At 37.9% G+C, this 27,091-nt stretch overlaps 1 protein-coding gene and 1 long non-coding RNA gene across 3 annotated transcripts in view; one reads left to right on the top strand and one right to left on the bottom strand.

The window, feature by feature from the left end:
- Positions 1-2,056: 2,056 nt before the first annotated feature.
- Slc26a5 (solute carrier family 26 member 5) overlaps positions 2,057-27,091 on the bottom strand; it is a 50,282-nt gene continuing 25,247 nt past the window's right edge. Inside the window, exons 5-20 of the mRNA XM_046464139.1 lie at positions 25,322-25,432; positions 23,919-24,085; positions 23,122-23,286; positions 20,387-20,539; positions 18,406-18,488; positions 13,913-14,060; positions 12,681-12,794; positions 11,600-11,677; positions 10,837-10,932; positions 10,556-10,662; positions 8,765-8,834; positions 7,051-7,143; positions 6,345-6,452; positions 5,423-5,623; positions 4,459-4,513; positions 2,057-3,538 (exon numbers count right to left, since the gene is read on the bottom strand). Of these exons, the coding sequence (XP_046320095.1) occupies positions 3,345-3,538; positions 4,459-4,513; positions 5,423-5,623; positions 6,345-6,452; positions 7,051-7,143; positions 8,765-8,834; positions 10,556-10,662; positions 10,837-10,932; positions 11,600-11,677; positions 12,681-12,794; positions 13,913-14,060; positions 18,406-18,488; positions 20,387-20,539; positions 23,122-23,286; positions 23,919-24,085; positions 25,322-25,432 (1,943 nt within the window). The 3' untranslated portion in view covers positions 2,057-3,344. The remainder of the gene's footprint in view (positions 3,539-4,458; positions 4,514-5,422; positions 5,624-6,344; positions 6,453-7,050; positions 7,144-8,764; positions 8,835-10,555; positions 10,663-10,836; positions 10,933-11,599; positions 11,678-12,680; positions 12,795-13,912; positions 14,061-18,405; positions 18,489-20,386; positions 20,540-23,121; positions 23,287-23,918; positions 24,086-25,321; positions 25,433-27,091) is intronic.
- Positions 5,613-22,615, top strand: LOC131424936 (uncharacterized). Of its 2 annotated transcripts, XR_009228597.1 has the most exons (4): positions 5,613-5,909; positions 9,323-9,414; positions 20,271-20,337; positions 20,462-22,615. It is a non-coding gene; the product is annotated as an uncharacterized LOC131424936 (long non-coding RNA). The 2 variants fall into 2 exon arrangements; XR_009228596.1 differs by having other exon boundaries at positions 5,613-9,414.

The following is a 27,091-nucleotide window of genomic DNA, read 5'->3' on the forward strand; positions in this document are numbered from 1 at the left end:
ATCACTTGGAATGGATATTTTAGACATTACCTAAAAACTACAAAATGAGCTGCTTTCAGGGATTGAAGAGGATCAAACACCCTTCACTGATTTCTGAGTCCCACTCCAGATGAGATCAGCAATTGGGATCCCATTGTCAACTACCATATGCTTTTATAGAGTCAATGTCCATGACATGCATTGGAATTTTCTTGGCCCTGGCCTAATAATTGTTTTCAAATTTATTCCATACATCCATAATGCAGAGATCAACCACTGTTATATTTTTGAGAAATCTCGACAAAGGACTTCTCTATGAGATTTTCCTGAAAACAGGGTTTCCCCATATTGCCATAAAATAAGGTTACTCTAGGGCCTGTAACTATGTGGACAATACCCGTTTTGATTGGGCAATATAAATCTTGAGTTTAAATCAGGACTGAAAACATAGTCAACATACATTAGCAGCTATTAATGCCCAGAACAAACGAGTGGGTTTACATATTAATTTCTTGAAAGAGAAAACTAAGCCAAAAAAAGGTCAGCAAATAAAAATTTTAAAAAAAGGTTAGGATGTTTTCCACTGTGTGAAAAATTCAAGTAAAACATTCAGACATATTTACATATAGATGTTATTTTCTGAAACACTATCAGATACATTCAACAAAAATATTTTCCCACTTTCAATAAATGCTTCTTATGTAAATGTGTACCTGCATTCAAACAGGTTAAAAATTAGAGAACAGAAAAGTAAAGTATAAATACTATTTGTACACTGCATTTATTAGCCACTAGGATAATGGGCATTGTCCACATTATCTACTGTGTAGAAGGAATTTGTTGAAGACTGGTGCTAAAGAATAAGCAATGAAGTATTTTATAATATTGTTTAAAGTCTATTACACTGAAATTATTTGGGCCATTTTACAAAAGTTTCTAGTATAAACTGAAGTTCTACAACTATGTGCTCTTTCAGAAGGCAGTCTGTCAGAATGCAGATGTATCTGATCTTGCATATGATGATTACAAAGGAAATAACTGGATGCAAATCTAACTTCATTCTAGGTTGAGATAAAGAATTGATTAAAAAAGAGGGCTCTACCTTGAATCAAATTAGTACACTCACTGAGAAACCTAACATATTATGCTATCCTTTTAGGGTCTGACTACTTTCCTTCATGAAAACTGAAACAAGGAGGCAGTAAGAAAACAGAAAAAGACTTAGCAGTAACTCTTATCAGAGAAGCTTCAGACATGTTGGCTAATGCCTGTGCTTTGTGAGGTGGTAATTAGATAATAGAAGGAACTATAGGAGCAAGAACTACTGATGACTAATTGGTTTAAATGCCCTGTCCCTCAACCTCTGAACATTCCACATTTCTGTATCAACTATAAAATGTCATTAAGATTAGCATTTTCCTCACCGGCAAAAAACTGAGTTTGACAGATTTTAACTGATAACTGTTATCAACTTCTAAGGAAGATATTAAATTATACCTGGGCCTTCCTTAGCTTTCTTAAAAACCATAGTCTTTGAGGCTACTTCACTATTAACAACAACAACAAAACTTCTAGGGAATTCTATGGGACATGGTTGTGACAATGTATCACCATAAAGAAAATGATAGTGTGAAATATTACTAACAAAATCTCAAGTCTACAATTTTACTAAAAAAGAGAAATATATAAAAATCCTAATTTGTCACATCTAGTAAACCAATTCCTTATTTTAAAGTTGATAATTAAATGGAAATAAAGCATTATCCTGCCTTACCTGTAAGAACTGTATTTAAGGATGACCAAATGCTCCAAGTTGAGGGAAAACTATAATTTACATAGATTAACCAACTAATAAATGCAGAAGAAATGAGAGAACTACAAAAAAATTCACAAATGTAATACAATTATTGATTTAGGCAAGGACTATCCCCTGATGTTACAATTTCTGAATCAGTTGTTAGTGGAGAACTAGATATTGTTTAATGCAAAAGAAACCATATGGATAACCCTGTTGTCACAAAGGGGAAAACCAATAGGAGGACCGGACTGTCATGCTGATCCAGAGATCCCCTACTGTTAGTGGTAGATGAACTAGAAGTTATGTTTTCTGATGTGATGCAAAATGAAGTATGGATCTTATCTACAATATATCTCTCATATCTATGTTTAACTCAAATCCATGAACCTTTAGGTGAAACTTTCAGACTGTAGGTAGTATAGAGAATAGAGAAACAAACTAACATTGTGGGAAAAAAAACTAGACAAACTTATAAGACAGAATTTTTTGTGTGTGTGTGTGGTGTTGGGATTGGACCCAGGAGCACTTTACTAGTGAGCTACATCCTTGTTCTTGTTTCTTATTTTAAGACAGGGTCTTATTAAATTATTGAGGCTGGTCTCAAACTCAAGATCCTTCTGGCTCAACTTCCCACCTTGCAGAATTACAAGCGTGTGCCATCAAACCTGGCCACAAGATGGAATTATATAAGACAACTTTTCCCCAGTCTTTTTAACAAGTAAATATAATGAAAAAAGGAACCATGCTAGGTTAAAATAAGATTTAAGGGATATGACCAGGTACAATATAAAAATCACAGAATGAATACCAGTTTAGACAAATCAACTGCAAATTTGGGGACAGCCAGGAAACTGGAATATGGTCTGAGGTTAAAAAATGTTCTGGAATAGAATGTGGAGATTGCTGACAAAAAAAAAAAAAAGAAAAGACTACAAAACACTAGGCAGATATGATCTTGTTTTGTTAAAAATGTGAATATATATGCATAGAAAAAATCCAGAAGGATATGTATGCATTGAGCCGTCAATAGTGGTCATCCCTGAGTGGTGGTAATACAATATTTTTATTTTCCTATTTTGCTTATCTATTTTTTTTTCAAAATGTCCACAATGCACTTCTATCTCTTCTGTAATGTTAAAAGGTTATCTTAAAACAAGAACTTCTAGACAATTATAGATTTCCTTTTTTGGATAGGTAACTGATTATAGACAATCTGTAGCCAAACAACTACAAAACCTAGGTACCACTGCCCATCTAGTGACAGTATATCCTATTTGTAGCTACAGTATTTTAAATACTTTAAAATAAATTTTTAAGTGCTTGGCTTGCAGGGATAATACTAAAAACTATAATAGAAATATCACTGCACAAAAAGCACATTGCAAGAGTATTCAATTTAAAAAACACACACAAGTAGATACATCATGCTACACGTCATTCACCCTCCAAATCAAGCCATAACTACTAGTATTACTCTTAGGGAAAAAAAAAATCTAGGTTCTAGTATTTCAAAGTACAAAGTAGGAATTTCTCAAGAGAGGCATCCATCCCAGGCCGAGGTCCTCGTCTATGCTTCAGGTGTGGTTGGAGTGGCATTGGGCTCCAAGTCCTCCTGGGGAGGGGGAGCTGAGGCTTCTTGTTCAGCAAGTGCCTCTCGGACTTGGCTGCCCAGAACTGCATCATGGATGCTATAGAATAGCAGCTCCTTTAAGGCAGGATTTTCAAAAAATCTATTTCGAGTGAGATCATTCACAACTTGTGCTATAAAAAGAACAGAAAATTATTCCATGAATGCTATATTACGTCTCACTCCAATCCCTGTGTTCATCACATCACACCTCCAGGCCCAGGAAACCTTTTTATTTCTTCTTGTGTAATCATCCAGGATTTCTCTATGCAAATATAAATAAATAGAAATATATATTCTCATTTTCTCCCTTTTATTACGTAAAAGGTATACACTATATTATTCTTGCCTATTTTTTATTTTTTATTTTTTTCCTACCACTACATTCTGTTCTAATGTATAGATATACCCCAGTTTATTTAACTGGTCCCTTTTGTTTTTTGAGTTTCTTTTCCATTCTCTTGTTTTTATAGACAACCTTGTGATGAACAACTATGTAGATGTGCCATTTTGAATGCGTGCAGCATGGGTTTGCTTCATTAAAAGGCAAATACCTCTGTATTTTCAATAGATAATGCTGGTCTGCCCTCCAAAGGGGCTGTTTTGCACTTAACACCAGTTACATGCCTATTTTTCTACCAGATTCCTATGAAGCAAGTGGTCACATTTTTCTTTTTCTTTTTGTCAACCTGACAGGTGAAAAATTATGTGTTTAGGCAGATTTAATTTTCAAGTACTGTTTAACCAAAATATAATATAAATAAAAATAGCAGGCAAAGTATTCCAAAACTATTGGATGGAAGGCAACCAGAATGATTTTATAAAATGTTTATGGCAGCCACTGATAATAAGCAATGGTTTATCAGCTCCTTCCCTCCAACACCTGTTCAGAGAGATGAATGCCTGTAAGTGGCTAATTTCAAAGCTGGCTTTACAGTGACTTTTGAGAAGAATGATTTTCATTTTTATAAAAAAATTAAAGTACAGAAAATAATTTTAAAGGCAGTTCTTAAAGAAAACTAAAATGTTAAGACATTCCTAAAGATATACTCACCACTGCATCCTGCTAAATATACATAAATACCGACGTCTCCATATTCTTTTACAATCTGTAATAATGTTGAAATAAAGATTAGTTTCTCTTGACTCTATGCCAGATGCAAGTCATTTTCTACCAATACATATTTAAGAGATATGAGTCTAATTCACTCATTGAGCTACCTTTAGCTTTAATATTTATGCCTTATTGAGCTAATCACTTAAAAGTAATTCTGTACTTCTTTTGCTTTGCATATAGTGATAATGAGGGGTATCAAAAATATTGTTTTACTTTGGTGTAATAAATGTATTATGGTAATGATTTTTTAGAAAGAATCTTCTTATAGACAAATACTGAAATATTTACAGATGAAGTGATAACTCAGTCGTACTTCAAAACAAGAGAACAGAAAATGGGTATCTGGTATAAATGAGATCAGATTGGTCATAAGTTGTAACCATTAAAGCTGAGTGATAGGTACATGGGATTCATTTTATTCATTTATTTATATGCAGTGCTGAGAATTGAACCCAGTGCCTCACACATGCTAGGCAAGAGCTCTACACTGAGCTACAACCCAGCCCCACATGGGATTCATTATACTTTTTTTTTTTTTTTTTTTTTGTATTGAGGATTGAACTCAGGGGCACTTAACCACTGAGCCACATTCCCAGTCCTTATTTTGTATTTTATTTAGAGACAGGGTCTCACTGAGTTGCATAGTACCTGTTGCCGAGGCTGGCTTTGAACTTGTGATCCTCCTGACTCAGCCTCCTGAACTGCTGGGATCACAGGCTTGTGCCACCATGCCCAGCTTTTACTTTTGTATGTTTAATTTACTTTCCATAATCAGTTGAAAAAAAAACAACAACAACAAATTTTAAGAGTTTTAAGAGCTGAAAGGACTCTCATCTATTTTCTGATGTGACTGATGGAGACCCTGGACATGGAGAAATTACTTGGTTAAGGTGATGCTCACCCCCGCCAGGGTTTTCACTCCCACAGAATCGATAAAATTGACTTGAGTAAAATCCAGGATGATGGTGTGAATATTATCCCCTGGGGGCATAAACCTCTGCAGTTCTTCAGGAAATGTGTTTTTGATGACTATCGGGGGATATTTGACTTCATCATCCTCTTCTTCAGGCTTAGTTCCATCCTCTCCATCTACTTCTGCATCCTATGTCAAAAATGAAACCAACCCAGAATTATATGAACATTTTTGGTTGTTAGAAAGATTTATAATGGAAAATAAGCCCTTAATTCTCAACTCACAGATTATATAAGATCCCTTCTAAAATATTTGTCATTCCAGCCTTGAAATATGACAAAAAGAATATGTGTATAATACTTAGGGTTAGTTCAGTTTCTTTTCATCTCTTTCTCCTTTTTAAAATAACTTTATTTTGTTTATTTATTTTTTCATGTGGTTCTGAGGATCAAACCCAGTGCCTCACAAATGCTAGGTGAGTATTCTACCACTGAGCCACAACACCAGCCCTCTTCTTTTTTATTGGTTCACTAAAATCTATACTCCTTAGTCCTCTTCTCCATTTTCCCCTCACTTCTAAAGTAGTTCCATTAACTTCAGCATGACAGGTCACAAGTTACCATAAGTCTGAATAGCAAAAGCCTTTGAGCTTTTTACTATCAGCTGAATAAGTCTGTGACAAAGTATGAATGGTAAAATTTACCAAGGTACTGTGTGATTTTTAACCTTGAAAACAACATTTTCACTCTTTATTACAGACATATCTTCAAACTGACCTTATTACATACTGAGATACTTAGATTATTTCTAAGTTTTTCTATTTTAGTGACTTTATGCTGTGTATAGACGTTAACCACAGGTAAAGATGGAGGTCACTGTGGACCAAGAGAAATGGGAAAAGAACACTCACCGCCTTGACCATAATTGCGTTGGCCATGTTTGCATTTCCGACTTCCTTAGCATACTTCCTCATGGCCTTTCTCCTGGCTCCCATTATGACTGCTGGGTTCACTCCAGTCTTTACAGAAGAGCAACATATAGAAATCACTTTTAGGCTCCCAGAGACATACCACATATTATCCATCTTCCAATCTCCCCCATTTAACCCATTTCTGTGCTTGATGACCACCCCAAATTCTTATTCTACTTTTCCCTCAGATGTCCTGAGCTACTCCCTAAGAAAACATTAGTAGCCTTTCTTAGTCTTTATTCAAGATAACTAGAAGCTTTGTGTGTTGATGGCCAGTGTAGGGTTGATTTTCACTCATACCAAAGGAATTCACCTGATCCCCAAAGTAGGAAATCTAAGACTTCTATTTTCACTTTCTTTTCTTAAATGTTTTTCAAAAACAGAACATATGCATATGATAAGAGACAAGGAATGGTAGTAATGGTTGTACAACATGAGAAAGTATTTAATGTCACCCACTGGATCGTACACTTTAAAATACTTAGATTTTATCTTATGTATATTTTACCACAGTTTAAAAGAGAGGGGAGATAAAGGGGAAAATAGTCTAATAGTGTATACTGAGACATTTAAGTGACCCTCCCATTCCTGCCAATTCACCCATCCCCTCCCCAGAAAGGATCACTCTGAATCTCATGGGACTCACCTTTCTTTTTAATGCGTTGCTATATAAGTCACTATTTGCATAGTAAATGGGGGCATTTATTTGGAATATTTTAATTCCAGGAATTTCTTTCACCTGAGAAATAAAATATTAGTGAATTTAACACTTTGATATATTTCATAATCAAAACTGCAAGTTTCTGCCTCCTTCAATGTAAAAATGAATACAGAAGCTGGGAATGGCCCTCTTAGTGTGTTGGGATAAAATGATGTCACTATATCTACTCAGGCTTTGTAAGGAAGAATCTTGAGAATAAAAAGTTTTTTAAAAATATATTTATTATTGCATTATAGTTACACATAATAGTGGGGTTCATTTTGACACATCCATAAATGCATATAATTTGCTCCCTTTCAATCCTTGGTACTTCCCTTTCCTTCTCTTTCTTTTATGTATAACTATAATGCACCAATTTAAAAAAACAATAAATAAATGGAAGAAAAAATTTTTTGAGCCAGTCTCTATGTTGCCCAGGCTAGTCTTGAACTCCTGGGCTCAAGTGAGCCCCTGCCTTAGCCTCCTGAGTATCTGAGACCACAGGCACATGCTTCCAAACCTATCTTGAAAGTCTCTAAAAATGTACATATTCCCATTTCTCTAACAATCTGTCTTTGTTTCATTTTTACCATTAAACACAAAGAAGATGGAAAAGATGGAACTGATAATCATTCAAAAAAAGAGAAAAGAAAGTGGATAGGAGGGGAGCTGCAGTAAGATGGGGAGAAGTAGGCTAACAAAGCAAACAGAGGTTGGCACTGGTGTGACCCACAGACTGCAGGAAGGAGCCAGTGTGGACACAGGCAACACAGAGGGACCTTTTTACTGAAAAGCCTAGATGCAGAAGGAGGAAGTCTACATGCAGTTTGGAAACAAGTAATTCACCACATAATTTTTTGGAATGAGGAAAAAGATAGCAACCCTAACACCAGGATCATTTCTTAATACTATAAAGTAAGTCTGAGAATTTCTTCCCAAGCAGAAGACAAAACTAATTTTAAAAGATTTTTTTTAAACGTTTTTGAGGTTGCACTGAAGAAAAGAACCTTTGTAATAAAGGGAACTCGAAGCCATAGTTTTACCCATTAAAAGTGAAATGGAAGAATTTTAGAGCCCCAGATTTTACAGTTAAAATTAGTATTGTAACATCAGTTTAAATCTATCAAGAGAAAGTCATGCTAGATGCAATGGCACATTCCTATAATCCCAGCAGCTCTGGAGGCTGAGGCAGGAGGATTGTGAGTTCAAAGCCAGCCTCAGAAATGGTGAGGTACTTTGCAACTCAGTGAGACCCTGTCTCTAAATAAAATACAAAATAGGACTGGGGATGTGGCTCAGTGGTCAAGTGCCCCTGAGTTCAATCCCTGGTACCAGGAAAATAAATAAATAAAAGAAAGTCATGCATTTATATACCATTCTCCCACTTTCAGTATTTTGTACATATATACTTTAATTCCAGCAATATATATTTAGCTTCATTAAAAATGAGGAAATATAAATGTTAGGAAGTTGAGTCATTAATGCACAGTATAAACTATAAAACTGAATCCTGACAGTAAATTAAAGCTCGTGATTTTCACTTTGACCACGATGCCTCCCTCCCTTTCATCCCTGGTTTTTGTTTTGGGCAAATATACCACTTAGCCAGTTACATAACACTCTTATAATCTTTTAAAATATTTTTAAAAAAAGGTCCTACCTCCTCATATGCATCTATGTCGATATACACATCAGTGTCAGGAAGCTGTCCCAGGACTTTGTAGCTTGGACTGGAGATGGAGAGCATGTTAAAGTCTACTGTTGTGCCGAGGGGCAGTGTGTACTTAGACATGACAGCCTGATTTGCTAGTGCATTCAGGAATACATGATCCATACACAGTGCCTTGTGAAAGGGCTCCTTACGTATCACATTCCTAGTGACATCACATTGAAGTGATATTGCAGGTATACAGGGGGAAGTCAAGGTCCCCTGGTGGGGGGAGAACTGGGCATCAAAGGATGAGGAGTTCAAGAGGCAGAGGAGGAATGGGACTTCTGATCACCTGGGGTACCCTGACACCCCATTACTGTAAGTCTAAATCCTACTGCTTCTAACAAAGGCCAAGTCCTGACTACATCCCTACTGAAACCAGGAGCAAAGAAGTCTCTTTCCATAAACTCCTCTGGGATTTCATTTGGGCATCTCTTATGTTTATTGTCACACCATACATTGCTTATATCTACTGAAGCACATAAAACTGTACATTCTAATTTTCAGAAGAAAGATTACAAAATGGTGATTAAGAGTCAGCTTCTGGACTCACAAAAATACATATTGAAGTCATGATCCCACCACATACTGTGATCTTGGTAAGTTAATCCAATCACTCTAGGACTCTGTCTATGGCTATGAAATTAGAGTACTAATAGTCATTGGGTTGTAAGGATAAAATGACATAAAACATTGATTTGCACAGTGCTCCATTACTTCATTGTCATCATTAACATTATCACTTATATTATAGTCTGTCATCCTTAGGAGAATACAACCTTTTTCAAGGGCAGGACCATGTCTAATTTTTGCAATATCCTGAAAGGCTACTATGTCCCTGGGAACATAGTAGACCCTCAACAAATAGCTACTCAATGAAGATTATAGTTATTTTAATACATTTTATAACACAGACTAAACTTTAAGCTCTTTGGGGGCAGAAATAAACCCTCACATATAACACACATAGTACTAGCATGGAAGAGGCCATCAGAGTTATTTGCTGAATGATCAAAATAATTTGGTTGTCTCATGACTCTGTGTGCTCTGAAGGAAACTTGAGTGTTTGGAACAAGCCAGTGCATCTCTAGCCATCTCCTGGAAGAATTCCCTAATTACAGAACTGAGACTAGCTGAGTCACCACATATCCTAAGAGCTGGTCCCAAACTCCACCCTACAAAACCCCAGCAAGACCCAACAACAAAGAACACACACATTCAAACTTAATTATCAGAGGGAGAAAGAGAATTATAACACTTAAAAAAAAACTTCCCCAATCTTAAAATTTATAGGAAACCATAAAATTCAATTTCATTAAAGAAAACAACAACAACATACTCTCAAATTCTAGACTAGCTTGTTAAAGGACAGATTTTTAAAAAAAATTTTTGGTGCTGGGAAGTGAAACCAGGGTCTTGTGCATACTAAGCAAACACTCTACCACTGAGCTATGCCCTCAACTCCCTAGATGTTTTTAACAATGATGATGACCAAAGTTCTGGGATGAAGGATTCCTATATGTACTAATATTTTTTTATAAAAATGGGGAAAACTTCTTTTAGATAAAAATGGGCAACAGTGTTATTATATGGGATTCCTCCCTCCCTTCCTGTGCTCGTGATGGATGGACCTCAAACATGCTAACCCCACTTCCACCCATTCAAATTCAGACTGTACTTTAAGTCAGCATGGGAATCTCAGCCAGGACATTCACCCCCCATTTTAGTCTGGGCACTTGCCTCTGGGTTCTGTAAATCACAGTCAGCAGAGCAATGATCACAGCAGTGATCAATCCATAGTCCAATCCCAGGAACAAGGAGGACACGAACGTGGTGAGCCAGATGGTCTAAATAGAAGTCAGAAAGCTATTTGGAGAATCATATTAAAAATTCCAAGAACTAAACACCCACAAGTTTTGTTCATCTTGCCTACGTGTGTACTGCAAATAACTAACTGGATTAACATCTTTCTCACATAGTTGCTGCTGTAACCTATTAATCTAATTATCACCTTTACTTACCAGCTCTATCTTGCTGGTTCTCCAGAAAAAGGGGAGATCTGAGAACTGCATAAACATCCCCTTCAGGTTGACGATCACAATGGCCGACAGCACAGCCTGAAACACAACACATCTACCCATGCCTCTCTTCTTGTGTCCACAGGGCCCTGTTGCTGGGTCTTCACAGTCTACCTGCTGCCCTTCCCACATCTTCTCCCCACTGACTTCCTAGGTTGAGCTGATGATACCTTTGGAGGCATGGATGCCTGGATACTGGGCACATAGTTAACTAGAATGTACTTGGGAAACCAGGTTTATATCCTAGTAGCAAACCTGCATGGTGGTCAAGAGGTTCAGAATTAAACAAGATACTCAAGGATTTCATCCATGGTCTTCCTAAGATTTTTTTTTTATGTTGTTTCTGAACTCTCCTAGATTAAATACATCAACAAATAAATTTCTTACAAGTATAGGTCACCTCATATTTTTAATGAAAGTATAAAGTCATAGAAGGTCAAAGAGCACAGGAACCTTGGAGATTACCCAGTTCAAACCCCACTTTGCAGATAAGGGAACTGAGACCAAGAGGAGTTCAGATGGCTTTCTCAAGGTCCCAGTGACACTTGATTATGGAGCAGGATCTTGATCCTAGGCATGGCTCTTTCTCGTTCCTTTCTGCTAGGATTATAGTAAAAATCCCTAAGGCAGCCATAAAAACAGAGAGAAATAAAATAGTAAAATATCTACACATGGAAATACCTCACATTAAGTCCACACTACACACCTGGGGTAATGATTCAAAGAGGAATCCAGTGGCTAATATGACCAGCAGAATCATTAATGAGGCCAAACAACCTGCAAGCTGAAAATTAGAGAAGACACAGGAAGGGACTTTTAGGAAACTAGAGTAAGAGGCAGAGGGTGGGTTGGTCTAATTCTTTTACATCACTATGGGAAAATCAAGAAAATCTACATTCCAATAAGTCATACAAACCATTATATAACCATATCCTGCTCCCTCTTTGAAGTTTTGATTCTTCCTATGGCTTTTAAATATTCTGACTTAAAAGCCCTTGTAAGAAGTGGAAGAAAGATATCTGGTACCAACCTAAGACTGACCAGGGCCAGAAGAGTCCAAACAAGTGGTTCTACCCAATACAGTAGTCACTAGATACATGTGACTATATAAGTTTTTTAAGCTAAAATCAAATAAACATTTAAAAATCAGGTCTCAGTTCCACTATTTATATTTCAAGTTGCTAGGGGCTGTCATATGGATGGTGCAAATATTGTACATTTTCATTACTGGAGAAAGTTCTTTTGGATGGTGCTGGCATCCTGCCCATACTCAGTCTCAGACTTTCTTTTTCTTTTTTCTTTTGGTACTGGAGATTAAATTTAGGGGCACTTTGACCACTGAGCTACATCCCCAGCCCTATTTTTGTATTTTATTTAGAGACAGGGTCTCACTGAGTTGCAAAGCACCTCGCCATTGCTGCGGCTGACTTTGAACTCACGATCCTCCTGAGTCAGTCTCCCAAGCTGCTGGGAGAGTGCGCTACCATGCCTGGCCTCAGTCTCAGGCTTTCATAACAACATTCCATGTCTGAACTTTGAGGTTTACTGGTAGCAAAGGGAGCACTATATAACTTTCCAATTTAACTGGAAAATATGCCTCTTTTTTATAGATTCAGTTTTTGTGATTTGCTTCAACCAGTCATTGTCTTTCTCTGATTCACTACATAGCCCACTGGACCATGGATTTGCAGGCAGAGTAGCTTTGTTTGGGTTCAGAATTTAATCAAGAGATCAACATTTAATTTCCACTCCAAACATGAGTTCTTAGAGGCCTGTTGTATACCCACCTGTGTCTTCCCTCCGGTTCCCTCCTGAACAAGGCTTCGAGACAAGGAGCACGAGATAGAAAAGGTCTGGAAGAGTGAGCCAATGGAATTGCACAGTCCCAGGGCAATGAGTTCCTTTTCCACATGGCAGCAAAAACACAAAGGAGAAGGTCATTTTTTTTCAGCTGGGGGGAAACCTGTTAGCTCATTTAACAAACATTCAGAAGTACAGCCTGTCTTTTCGTTCTTTCTTTTTCTTAATATTTATTTTTTAGGTGTAGATGGATACAACACAATTCCTTTATTTTTATTTGGTGCTGAGGATTGAACCTGGGTCCCGCCCGTGCTAGGGGAATGCTCTACCACTTAGCCACAATCCCAGCCCCATTCATTCTTTCTTTAGATAAAATAATTTGTTGAGTTCACAATAGGAATTGTGGCATATTTTACAATGGAATAAAAATACTTTGGTTATTATAATTTCTGTGATCCTCACCCTAATACACCCTATATATGAATAATACTATAAGAGAAAAGAAAAGAAAATCACAGTAAAAAGGAGAAAATACATTTGTTAAGAGAAAGTTCTTGATGTATGACTACTGGCATCATTTTGATACCTAGGCTATTTCTCATCAACAAGTACATGCCAGTGTCTTCCCAGGACCAGAGAGTTCTGCTCTTGGGCTACTCTGGCAATTTCTAGTTTGATGAATGCATCTCATATGACTGTGGGCAACTGGTCTTCCCTTAGAAATATACAGGGTGCTAAAAAAAGACACTGTTAGGCCAAGATAGTTCATGGTGTTTGGATTACCTACCTCATAAGTAGCTATGTTTAAAAAAAAGGCATCAGAGAGAATACTATGGAGTTCAGATGATTAATCATATGCTAAAGTTCAATGAACAAATATAAACCTTTCTGTGGAGCAAAAATGGTTCTGGAGATGTGTTTTATTCCCAGGCTGTGGGCTTTAAGCAGAGGGATAAATTGGAGTATGGCAAATCACAAATTTCGTGTCACCTTTCTAGCTGAACCCCTGAGGGCTCTCTACTTCAATGTTTGGATATGTAATGCTCATGAATAGTAAAAGAAATCATAGCATTGAATCAATACATGCTTCAAATACATCCATTAACAAAATAAAGGTTTTTCTACCAAGATAAAAATCTAGTTCATTTGCCTTCCATGACAGAGCGTAGTGAATGAATGTACCACTATGAAATATCTGCAGGAAACTAACAATCTTTACCTGATTGCCATCGACCTGGTAGCCATGTTTATTTGCCAAGGTCTTGGCCATTGAGATGGTCACTGAAAATCCAACAATGGCTATGGCAATGGCATCCACATACACGAGGTGGAAGAGGCTGGTGTCTGGATTGGCTGGAGGTAGTAGCCTGAAAAGTTAAGCTGATTTTAACTCAAGTGCTTTGACCACCAGGAAACCACTGGGAAACAGCACGCAACTCTCGGGGAGCATTAGAGAGGGGCAGAGTCTACAATGAGGTCACCAAGGTTTGGGTAGTTGTTTGCTCTGGGTTAGCAAAAATGAGGGCCCTCCTTGACAGAGAGAGGTTCTTTCCAAGCCCAAACTATACAGCGCAGGCATACTACCTGGATGGATTATCAGCAGAGATCAGATGCTGTTTTATTTATAAAGGAGTAACCTCATACGGCATAGCGCCCTGTTGGTAGGTGTAAATAAGACACAGAAACAGGAAGAAGAGAGGGTCAGCAAAGTGCTCAGATGCCACAAGACATTTAAACCAGTCTTGGGGTGGGGAGGATGTTGGAGGGACAAGGACTACGAAGAATTACTGTCGTAACATGATTCACTTCTCTCACTGTTATACAAGGTAAGGACTCTAAGTCTGTTAACTCTTCTCATGTCATTGTCCCTTCGGTTCTAACATGGGAAAGGAGCAGTGGCCAATTATACTCCTTGAGTCTCACCTACGAATCCTGGGAATCTGGAGGAGCCCAAAGTGTGATTCCTGCCTCCACAAAGGGGAACCTGACTTTTGTCCATTCATGTAGTTGGGGACGTTTGAAACAAAACAGAGATTCCCTAAAGTGTTATAGGGGAAAAGGCAACAGGGATTTTCTAAGGCATCCTGCTTCAAATCAAGGCATTTTGCTAAATAACAATCTCTTAATAGAGACACAATAATATCATTATTACAAAACAAAATTATTATTCATATAATAATATCATTATTACAAAATTATTATTGTTAAGTGCTCCCTTTGTGTCAGGTTCTGTGCTTTTTTTTTTTTCCCCAATAGCCCTGTGAACAAGGCATCATTATAATCTCGATTTTACACAGGTGGGAAAATGAGGTTAATTAAGCAACTTGTCCAAGACTGAACAGTTCTACTAGGTACAACAAAACCAGGAAGAGCCTGCCTCTCTATTTCTCTCACCATGTTATGCACAGTGACAGAAGGAACACTTCAAATTCTTGGGTAAAAAAGGGAAGGGAGGAAGGTAAAGGAAACTAGTATCTGTTAAGGCTAGATCACACACTATATACTTGATATAAGCCATCTCACTTATCCTCACGACAGTCCTGTTTGAGAGCTACCACTATCAGCCTAATTAATAGGTTAAAAAAGGGATGTTTTTAGATGCTAAGTGATTTCCCCAAGATGGATCAGAAAATTAAATGCAGGGGGTTTGGGTAAATTAGTAAATTAATTTACTCACAGGGAAGGCCTAACACCAGGGTTGGACCTGAGGAGTAAAAATGTAAGAAATGGATGTATTTTGGAATGAGTTCAGGAAAGTAAACCCCAAGTAGGTACATTACCATGACTGGGAACTTAGTAGTCAGTTGCCACTTTCTGGGCCCGAAAATGTGTTTAGCTTAGGAATATGTACAGATAAGGGTAACAGTTTACTTGCAAACACAGCCACCAACCATTCCTCTCATTCTGGTAAATGCGGACAGCTTCTCTCATCTAGATGTGAAATCTATTTGCCCTCTTTCTGAACCTAAGTTGACCTTCTGATTTGCTTTGAGCAACAGAATGTGGTGGAAGTGATGTCCTATGAATGTCTAAAGTGGCCTGGCAAATTCTCTATGTTTCTTTGTTGTTGCCCTGAGCACCATGTAAAGAGGTCTGGCTACCTTGCTGGGGACACCATGTGGAGAGAAGGTGCCAGTCAGCCCCCAGCTGTTCCAGCCACTCCAGCTGAGGCAACAAACATGTGAATGAAGCCCTCTTGAATCCTTCAGCATGAGTTACCCCTTCAGATACCTCCAGGTGTATGAGAGCACCCAAGGGAGACCAGAATCCTGGTGGAAGCCATCCTAGACTGAAGAATTATGAGCAAATTAATGATTGCTGTTTTAAGACACTGTTTTGGAGTGGTTTGTTATAAAGTAGCAATAAGACTCACAGATAAGAGAAACAGTATGGCTGTATGTAGACATGCAGGTAGGTGAGTATTTGTTACCTGCCTCTTTGGGGTAAAGTTTCAGAAGGACAAGGTTTCTAGGAAGCCAAGTTCCAGAATGGTAAAATGTTTTTGTTTGTTTGTGTTTCAAGTTTAGTTCTCACAAATAAAATGAAAGCAATATATTTGGATACAGTATAACAGGGAAAGGCAGACATTAATTGGAAATTATGGTGACATGTGAATTTTAATGAATCAGTATATTTTTACAAGGAAAATTTGAAGTGTAAAAATTTTGCATTTAATCAAATTATTTGTAATTAGTAAGTGAGAGTTATCTGTTGAATTGAATCAAAGGTCAGTGTTTATCAGTTACTGTGTTAGAGACCCAGGTGTGAAGTAATGGAAAGATCATACACATCTGGGTATCAAGAAGGACAATTTCTGGGTCCAGGCTGGGACTCCCCAAGTCACTAAAGCTCATTTATGTCGCTCAAATATCACATCCCTGACACTTAAAACTTCAACCCATTCCCTCCTATGGCTTACTTGCCTTCTCTTGTTTTCAAAGCGTTTCGCATTATTTGCCTATTGATCAATTGTCTATCTCCATTAGAATATAAACTCCATGAGAGCAAGGACTTTTTGCTGATGTGTCTGTTTTTCTCTTTAATTGCTGTGCTCCTGATATACAATAGGCATTCAATAAACAGATTCTCAATAAATAAGAATAAATGAACTTTTCTGTAAAATAGGGATAATAATGTATATTGTCAATAGAGTTGCTTTAATCTCAACTGAGATGGCAGATATACAAGTATTTTATAAATTATAAGTCAAAGTTGAAAAGCAGGGTATTATTGCTGTGCCATAGCTTTACTCCGAATCATTATAAGAAACATGTTCACTGCCATATTGTCATGAAGTTTAAAGGTAGAGTGCAATCTTCCTCCCTCAACACTTGTACTATGGGATGAGCTTTGGCTTAGAGAACATCTTCAGCGCCCTCTGCTTCCCAGGAGACTCAGGACTAGAGGGCAAGGCCTGATGGAATGGGAAGTTCCCTCAATGTCCAACATCTGGGCAAATGTCTGACTCTGTTAGTTAGGAAGAAAGAAGAGGGTGTTGAGAGAAAGCAAAATAGTACAAGAGATAGAAAGACAGGGATATACCTAGAGATTCAGAAAGGGTCGAAGTAAGATGAGCAGAGGTGGTAGTCATTCTTGCTTTCAGATACAGAGAAAGATTAATCAATGTTAAAAATGTAGAGTAGGTAATATAGATGAAGCACAGAAGCAAGCAGCATATGATTTGAAACTAGAAAACCCACAGTAATAGCGGACCTCAGAACTTCCAATTAGCCTGTCTTGAATGTGCAATGTGCAGACCAGGGCTACACTGGCTGTGAGCATGGTCTCCTGCCCTCTCATGGCTGCCCTAGGAGAAGCAGGGATTACCAGGCCCCCATTGAAAGGCAGGGACACTGAGGTGTTAAAAGGATAAGTGACCCACTATGAGTAAGGTCTTTTGCTCTTAATTCTTGTGTCACTCAAGGAAATGTTTTAAAAACTCTTAAGGAAAACAAAAGAAAAACCATTTCCCACAGTTAGTGGGATTGTAAAATAGTACAATTGCTATGGAAAGCAGTATGTGATTTCCTCAAGAAATAAAAAATTAAACTATCATATTATCCAGTAATTCTACTTTGGGGTTTATACCCAAAAGGATAGAAAACAGGGTCTCAAATATATATATTTATTTTTACCAGTGTTCATAGCAAGTACTATTCACAATAGCCAAGTGGTAGAAGCAACATAAATGCTCACTGATGGATGCTTGGAGAAACAAATACAGTATATATACAGTAGAATATTACTAAGCCTTAAAGAAAGAAGAAAATACTGTTATGTGCTACAACATGAATAAACCCTGAGGACATTATGCAAGTGAAAAAAAAAAGACAAACACTGTATGATTCTACTAACATGAGGTACCTATAGACCTTTTCATTGAACTAGAAAGATGAAGATGGTGGAGCTGGGAGATGGAGAAGGAGGGAGTCATTTAACAAGAAGAGAAATTCAGATGTGCAATATGGAAAAGCTCTGGAGATGTGTTTTACAATGATTTGAATATACTTAACATTATTGAATTGTCAACTTAAAAATGGTTAAGATGGTATGTTTTATTAATACACACACCCATTCCCAACCCCTAGCACCCTCAGTTATTTGGTATGCTGGAAAAGATTATTTTCCATTGCAATAGTACTTTTATAGCAGAGGTTAGAAACAATTTGATTATTCAAGTCACCCTGTTACCAAAGTCAACTATTTTCCTACCCCAGAGGAAGTGTTCCAACGACATCCACATTGTATGATTCTTTCAAGTTAAATCCAGCTGAGATGCCAGTTCCCATTACCACCTAAGACAGACACAAATACAAATGTACCTTCAGGGATGAATGTTCAAATGTCAGAAAAATAAGCTTCAAAGAATTTCTTAGCCAAGTCTAACCTAGTCTCACTTTTGATGGTCAGTTTTAAAATGAGAAGTTTTTGTTAGCTTCCAGCCATTCTAACTTCTCTCAATGACTCTACATCATGTAACACAAACAGGTTTTAAAGTTTCCTTGAGGCCTGGAATGATTTTCTTCTCACTTTGTTCTATTCCCTGCTGAGGTGTCAGGCTAGTTCAGTGCAACAGAAAGAGGACATTAAGCTTCTCAGGTGTGGACCTTACCTTGGGGCAGGTAAAAGGAGTCTCTGGCCAAGCTCTCATGAGTGGAGGGTAGTAAGATGTGTGTGGTGAGGGTGGCTCAGCATATCAGTATGAAATGAAAGAAATGAATGTTTGGATTTAGAACCCTCCTGCTGACTCTGTTTCTAGGACAGCAGCACCCCACAGTCTCCAGGGCCACAGTGCACACTCCCCAGGGTGATGGTGGATAGAAGGCCACCCTGGATGGGCAGGCCTCAGATTTACTTGAGGGATATTGCTCAACCCTTAGTGAGACACAGTGAGACGGCAGTTTGCTTCCATCTCCAGTAACTGCTGCTCATATTGCTTTCTGAAGGGGTTACCCAGGAGGGGAGGAATTAGACTATCTCTTACAATTTTAGAACCCCCTCTCTCTCTGGGACTGGACATGTAAGTCCCTGTTTCCACTTGGGAGTCCAGCAAGAGATTCTAAGCCCCTATGTATGCGAAATAAGGCAGGAAAGCCCCACTTACCGAGTGAGCAATGAAGGTTGCCTTTCCTGCCCGGGTTACTAACTAGCTCTGTCCACTTCCCAGATACCCTTTAGAGACTCCTTTGTTTTCCAGGAAAATGGTTTGCCAAAATTCTGTCATTGAAATGTCTTTCAGTCATAACTTAATCCATGCCTTTTCAACTTCTTATCAAAGCTATCCACAGAGCACACAAAATAGAAGCCATATTGGAAAGTTTGGGGATAGACTCTTTAGGATCCCCTTTGAACAAAAAGTAAAATATTTTTTTATTATAAAAACATTATTTTGAGCTTTTCATTCTATTTTATAACACATCTTTTTGTATCTGTTGGACACTGTGTAGACTTCTAATTGAAGGAAGCTCATAGTTTGAACATTGTTCATAGTATATTCATTTTGGTAAAACTGTCTTTGCAAGCTGGGTGTTCAGTGGTTGCTATGATTAAAAAAAAAATCCATGTGAACAGGAAATGAAGATGATTTTATCCAATCAGTTTCCAGGGTCTGAGGATTTGTACAGTGCTCAACAGGTGTACACATCCATGAATAAATGTAGTTATTCAAGAACATAATTTTTATTCCAATTTGTGTATAGTTTTTACAAAAAGCTAACAAGTCTGTTAGTCATAAATATGTATTAAGGTGTTTGGATCTAACTACTTCTTAAATGGAACTGTGAGGTGCTTCTTCGGCTCAGGCATGCCAGGTAGCTAAGAAAGTTTGGGAACTTTTGTTTTATACTATTTTGAAAGTGCAGACAACTTTATCTTTCTCTGATTATGAGAGCAATATATACTCATTAAAAAACAATTAGATCACAAACAATTTGAGAAAAACAAATCCTCCAAACTCCCATCACTCAGAGATAATTAAAGTTAAAATTTGTATTTATGGTCTTCATCTATATTTAAAAGTCATATATGTTTATGTTTTAATGCTTTTTCTTTCTACTTTTTGTTATCTATTTTGACAGAACTAAGAGAAAAAATATACTCTCTCTGCTCCTCTTTCATCCACTTCAAAATCCCTCACAGAAACAGGTACATGGGTTGTAGGAGTTGAATAGATCATCTCCTCGAGTGGACTTACCGCAAAGAACTCTAAAGGAATGGGTGCTGGCAGTTTCTCTTTAAATCTCTCATTAAACTCCTTTCCACCCAACAGCAAACCAAAAACCATCAGCCCGACGCCTAGGGAACACACGTTGAGGTTTTTAACATTCTGCAACACAGCAACTGTACTCTGTAACACAGTGAACACTGGAGTTTACACCAAGAAACGGCCCCTGTATTTAGTGACTCAACACATACAAGTTACCTAAAAGAGGCGATATACAGAGACAGAGGTAGAGGAGTCACCTGAGGCTGGGTGGAGGGGGAGGGAGGTGTTGTCTAATGGATGTGGAGTTTCTGTTTGGGATGATGAGAAGGTTCTGGAAATGGGTATTGGTCATGACTGCACAATACTGTAAAAAATGCACTGATGTCACTGAACTGCATACTTTAAAAAATAAAGTGGTAAATTTTATTATATATATTTTACCATTAAAAAAAAGTCTCAGATGAGCTCAGAAAGAAAGGGGAAAGGGAGGGAAGAAAGGACAGCCAGGGTTATAGCTTAGTGGCAGGGCATATGCTGAGCATTCTTTAGTTCGATTCCCAGCACTAAAAAAAAAAAAAAAAAGTTAAAGAAAAAATAGTTCCTGATTAGCTATCCTATTGTTGGACATTTCTAGTTAAAAGTTCTCAGAGCTGGAGTGTAGCTTAGTAGTAGAGAATGTGCTTAGCAAGTACAAGACCCTGGGTTTGATCCCCAGCATCACAGGAAAAAAAAAAAAATTCCTCTGGCTATAATTTCTTTGTAGCATCCACTAATTAGCTGGCATTTTGACCTAGTCATACTACTTCATAATTGTAATTCTTATTCAAGTTTCTTATAGTGTTTTGTAATATGCTGTTATCTCAATGTATTATTATAAATTTAGAAAAATAACCCTGAGGCTGAGCTGTGAGCATTAGGAAAGAATTAAAGGTTGATATCAGCAAAATACTCTGAAGGTAAACACACAGAAAAGCTTTTAGTTTAAAGAGGGAGAAACTATTGTTAGCAGATGAAAGAGAAGTTAGGTGGACTATGAGACAGGGCATGAAGTTTGGAAAGGAGCCCAAGAGAGTTAGAGAAGAAAGCCACTGGTTTATATCCCACAGCTACAGTCTGAGTACTCCAAATATAGGTCAGTTCTCAACTAAATCCAACAAAAATGACCCCCTCCAGGCCCAGGGCATGCACCCTTTCCCATCAATGCCTAGAACAAACTCAGGTATGCTTGGATTTTGTATTTTCTTTTTTCACAAGCCATTTTGAAAAGTCTCAGAGTAAGAAGTATGTTACTAGCTATTACCAGAAAAACAGTTTAACTATTTAGGGTATATTCTTATAGTTCCATTCTAATCAGTCAAGGACTCAAATTTAAACCTCAGAGTGACTTTCCTATGTCTCCCTATTCAACTTTTAGAACAATATGCACCTTTTCTTTGTAGTACTTGACATAATTTGTAATTACTTACTTATTTGCGAAATTCACAATTTACCAATTATCTTCCCCTTAGACTGTAAGTTCCAAAGGACAAGGGCTGTATCTGCTTGGTTCACTGTTTTATTTTTTTTTGGGGGGGGGTACCAGATATTGAACTCAGGGGCACTTGACCACTGAGCTACATCCCCAGCCCTATTTTGTATTTTATTTGGGACAGGGTCTCATGGAGTTGCTTAGCACTTTGCCGCTGCTGAGGCTGGCTTTGAACTTTGGATTCTCCTGCTTCAGTTTCCTGAGATACTAGGATTATAGGTATGCACCACCGCACCCAGCTTGGCTGTTTTATCTCAGTGCCTGGCAGAGAAACCTACAAAGGCTGTAGCAGCATCTCTTAAGGTTTAATATCTAGGACTTCTACTGTCAATTGGTTCTAATAATTTCCTAGTTTCCTCTTTATCCATGGGTCATTTAGAAATGTCATTATTGGCATTCAAATACATCGGGCTTTAAAAACTATATTTAGTCATTGATTTCTAGTTATATTTTACTCTGTGAAAAAATGTTGAAGTTTCAGAATTTGTAATCAGTTTTGTATAATCAGTTTCAACATGGACAGTTATTACCATTGCTCCCCATGTAATTGCAAATGATTTCTCTGAATTGTATAGAGTCTATGCATATTTTATCATATTAAACTGGTTAACTATGTTCATTAAATCTTTTATATCCTTCTTTTTTTTAGCTGCATGAGTTAGCAATTTTTGAGAGAGAGGTTTTCCCATTATGTCTTTAAATTATTTGTTAGTCTAAAAAGAACAAAATTTGTGGTTAAGAAAAAACTCTCTCTTCACCTAATTAGAGTAATCATATAGTCACCAAATAAAGACCTAACACAAAATTATCTGTGATGTAGAAAGGATCACTATCAATAAAATAGGATTTTAGGGTTTAGTTCTCTTTGTGGCACTATTCTCAGAAAGCCTCAAAATAGGGCTGGGGTTATGGCTCGGTGGTAGACCGCTTTCCTAGCATGTGTGAGGCACTGGGTTCGATTCTTAGCACCACATATAAACTAATTAAAAAAAATAAAGGTCCATTGACAACTAAAAATATTTTTTTAAAAAAGAAAGCCTCAAAATGTCTAAGTCCTTTTCCTTTTATGGAAATCCTTGAAAATAAAAAAATAATAAAAATTTAAAAAAAGAAAAAGAAACCTTGAAGATAAAAGATGAGGAAGAAAAATAAAGAAGGAAAACCAGTACCTCCAAATCAGAAGTTGCTTACTTACATACACCACTGAAAAGATGCCACTGTACCGCTTTGTTTTAACCCCAAACAGGTATTTTAACATGGACGTGAAGACATGCACAGCTGCCGCAGTGGTAAACCCCCGGACCAGAGGCTCTGTGAGGTATATGGCCACAAATCCAAACCTACAGACACCTAGGCAAAACTATGTTGTTGTTGTTGTATTTTTTTAAAAGACAAAGAAAGAAATAAATCACATGATAGGTTAGGAAATTATGATCAACAGAAACATAAAAATTCTTTCTGGAACACTTTCTGTCATTACAGACTTGCAACTGCAGCAGTTCAGTAGCTAACAAATTAATCACTGGTTATAGAGAAAACCATGGGAGACGTGGAGTGGCTTGGAGCCCCAAGGGGCAGTGGTCACAGTGCTTTCCCTGTCTACTGAACTAGGGACATGCTTAGTCAGGCATCACAGTCATTCCTTCCAAGCAGATAAGGAATGTCCTCTTCTCCTTATGAACCAATCCTACTGTTTCAAATTTATCTTGCTTTTGGAACTTCTAAAGTCCCCAACTGAAGCCTGCTTGTCACTCCTAGTTGTCAATAAGGCATGCAGTTTATAGGGTCTGAACTCTATAAACCCTGAGTTCTCGAGTTTTACTGGTTGGCCCTGCCCACCCCATAGTAAGATTATTCCACCACATAGTAAGTTTATCCTAGTAAGATTTTCCCTACTACATGGTTTCTTTTGCTTACTAGTAAGTAGCCAAGAGGGTTCAACATATACTAGATGAACAAGTCAGAGTCCAGTTCCCCGTTTTCTAGTCTCACCTGAATGATTCCTGAAAGTAAGGTCACAGACATGGCAACTTTTACTCTCAAGGCATCTCTGGCTTCTGTACCATTGGTTGCATTTACTCCTCCTGGAATGACTATATCATCTGGTACTAATCGAACAGCCACACCACCAATCATCAAGCTAATAACAGCAAAAGGACCTGAAATGATGAAACATGAATGACCATTGTCAGGGGCTTTAGGAAATTGTTCAGTGTATCAGGTGTGATGAACACATATGATCCTTATTCAGGGGGTACATGAAAACTCTCTCCAGTGCATCTGATATGATTATTGCCAGTATGTCAAGAGACACAGGTGAGGTCAATTAGTCATCCTTGGACAAAGACTGCCCTGACCTGCTGTAGCACTCTGTGCCTGGTGTGTGTGCAAACTGTGCTTCCAAATGTGACCACAACAATATCTCCCATCCCACAGGCTCTTCCAATACCTTGACAATTCCCAGCCAAGAGGTGGAATCTAGTTGCTCTCCCCTTGAAGCTGGGTGGCCTTATAACTTACTAGTAACCCATAGAATGCTGCAGCAATCACACTGTGTGTCTTTGGAAGCTAGGTGATAAAAGGTGATGCTGGTTCCCCCTGAGAGCTGTCAAACTTATGCTGGAGCCTGGGTCACCATGTAAGAAAGCTCCAACCAGCCCAGGTGGAGAACTCCTAGGACTACACAGAGGAGATGGGACGAAAGGGAGTAGACAGGAAGGAAGAAGGGAGAGAGGAGGAATTACCCAGACAACCTCTTCCCAGGTCCTGACGCAGAGGAACTGTGAGAGGTAATAAAATCATTGTTTTTCATGCTTTCTGTTTATTTATTCTTAAGTATTAAATTTATTTTTAAAACTTTTATTTTTAAAAACAGAATATAACCTGCTAAATTTTGGGAGCATTTCTCACCCCTATAATAGATATCTAAAACACTGTGGTGGTCTTAAGGACTACCACTACTTTGATGAACTTTATATACATCTGATCTTAAATACATTAAAGAGAAAACATGTACAACTCAGAGCCTAGAATATGATGAAAGTGATATACATGCATAGCCATTACAAGCTCGAAATACCACTATTAACATAAAGAAGGAAAACCAGACACAAGCAAATTGTATTAGGAAAAAAAAAACATTTACCTTATTTCACAGGTTTCAACAATTGCTCTTTTATACAAGAAACTTGTCCTTTTAAATTTTCCCAAGATAAAAAGAAAACTTTTTAATCCTAGAAATCTTGGGAGGAGTCTATTTTTAAAAGCACCTGTTGTATATTCAGAATCAAAAGTTACCACAAAGTGGATGTTCTATGACACTATTTCCTTGGCATATTGCAAAGCTTGGAAATCCAAAAAAGAAAGATTGTAGAATGTCAAGTGTAAGCTTTTACCTATGGATATATGTCTGGAGGTTCCAAGAAAACAGTACATGATAACAGGATAAAATGAAGAGTACAGGCCGAACACCGGAGGCACAGCTGCCAGCATTGCGAAGGCTAAGCCTGTGGGGTTGAGAGCCAGAGAAATGGGAGACCATTAGAAAACAAGGGATCATATGGACTTTTCTCTTGGTTCTATCTGATGAGCATCTTAATGGAAGCTGATGTGTCTTACCTGCCCACCCTTCCACCCCAATCCTGCACGAAATCCTGTACCTACGGAGTCAGGGCTGAGACAGTTTTCCTTGTCATCTCTGCTTTGCCATTAGGTGGATGTTTTCTGCTTTATTCTTTCACAAATTAGAAAAGAGCAGGGAAAAGAATCTTATTTGACTTGATGGGTGCAGTTGTAGTCTGGTGTTGGTGCACAAATGTCAGCTCTTTTTCTACTGGGCCATTATTGTGGGTTTGTGGAGATCCCTTTGATATTGGGAACCCACTGTTCCATTCCCTGGCCTATATGGTGCCCCTCCACCTGACCCTTGGATTCATCCCCTGGCTCCCTAAGATATAGTCATCCAGGTTCTTTCTGCTGGCACTTGCTCATCCTGTGGGCGGGCTTCTTGGGCAGCACCTTGAAAGGAGCCAAGCTGGGTTACCCTCCAGGGTCCCCAGTTTTTCAATGGGAAAGCTTGGTCCTTGACCCCCAGAAACTTTAGCAGTACAGGTCATATCTACTAGAAGACTCACTCTCTTCATTCTGCTGTCCCAGGGACTTCACACCATCTTTTACCTGTGACTCTTTTTTTCTTTAAAAAAAATGAACTTATTTGTTAGAGAAGCTTTAGATCCATAACAAATTGAATGGAATGCTCAGAGATTTCCCCCATTCCTACACAGGCATAGCTTCCCCCACCACCAATATCCCCCATCAGAGAGGTACACTTGTGACAAATGACAAACTTATACTGAAGCATTGTTATACCCAAAGCTTATATTAGGGTTCACTCTTGGTGTTGTACATTCTATACAAATATGTAATGACATGTATCCACCACTGTAGTATAACGCACAATGGTTTCATTGACCTAAAAATCTTCTGTGCTCTGCCTATTTATCCCTCCTTCCTCATAAAACCCTGGCACCACTGATCTTTTTACCGTCTTCATGGTTTTGGCCTCTTCTAGAATGTCATGTGGCTGGGATCACACTGTATGTAGCTATGTCAGATTGACTTCCTTCACTTAGAAATACATTTAAGCTTTCTCCATTCTTTTTGTGGCTTGACAGCTCATATCATTTTAGTGGTGAATAATATTCCATTATCTGGATGTACCAGTTTATTTACCTATTAGTCTACTAAAAGAGATTACATCTTGGTTACTTCCAAGGTTTGGCAATTATGAATAAAGTTGCTAGAAATGTCCATGTGTAGGTTGATTTCCAGATTTTTAAAAAAGAGACTATTTTTTAGAGAAGTTAGATAAGTAGGATTAGGAAGCAGTCTCCACAAACTCTGGGGACATTGCCCAATGCTCTGAGTAGCACTCTTGTCATCCTTCTTTCTTGCTTTTAGATGGAAGGAAAATATATAGGGTCTTTAGAAATTTCTCATTCCCATCTTATATCAGTCTCCTCTTCTCCTCATATATTCTGTTGCAGAATAAAAGAGTTTGGGTGTCATTCACTCATAGTTTTGCATAGATGGTCTGGCATCCCTCCAATGGGTAGGCAGTAAACACCAGTTTTTGTAGCTTTGGGAGCTCAGCTGAATTTCTAGGG

Source organism: Marmota monax, unplaced genomic scaffold (assembly GCF_021218885.2).
Source record: "Marmota monax isolate L192 unplaced genomic scaffold, Marmota_monax_Labrador192_F-V1.1 WCK01_AAM20220418_F8-fsc00065, whole genome shotgun sequence".
In the NCBI taxonomy this organism is placed as follows: Eukaryota; Metazoa; Chordata; class Mammalia; order Rodentia; family Sciuridae; genus Marmota; species Marmota monax.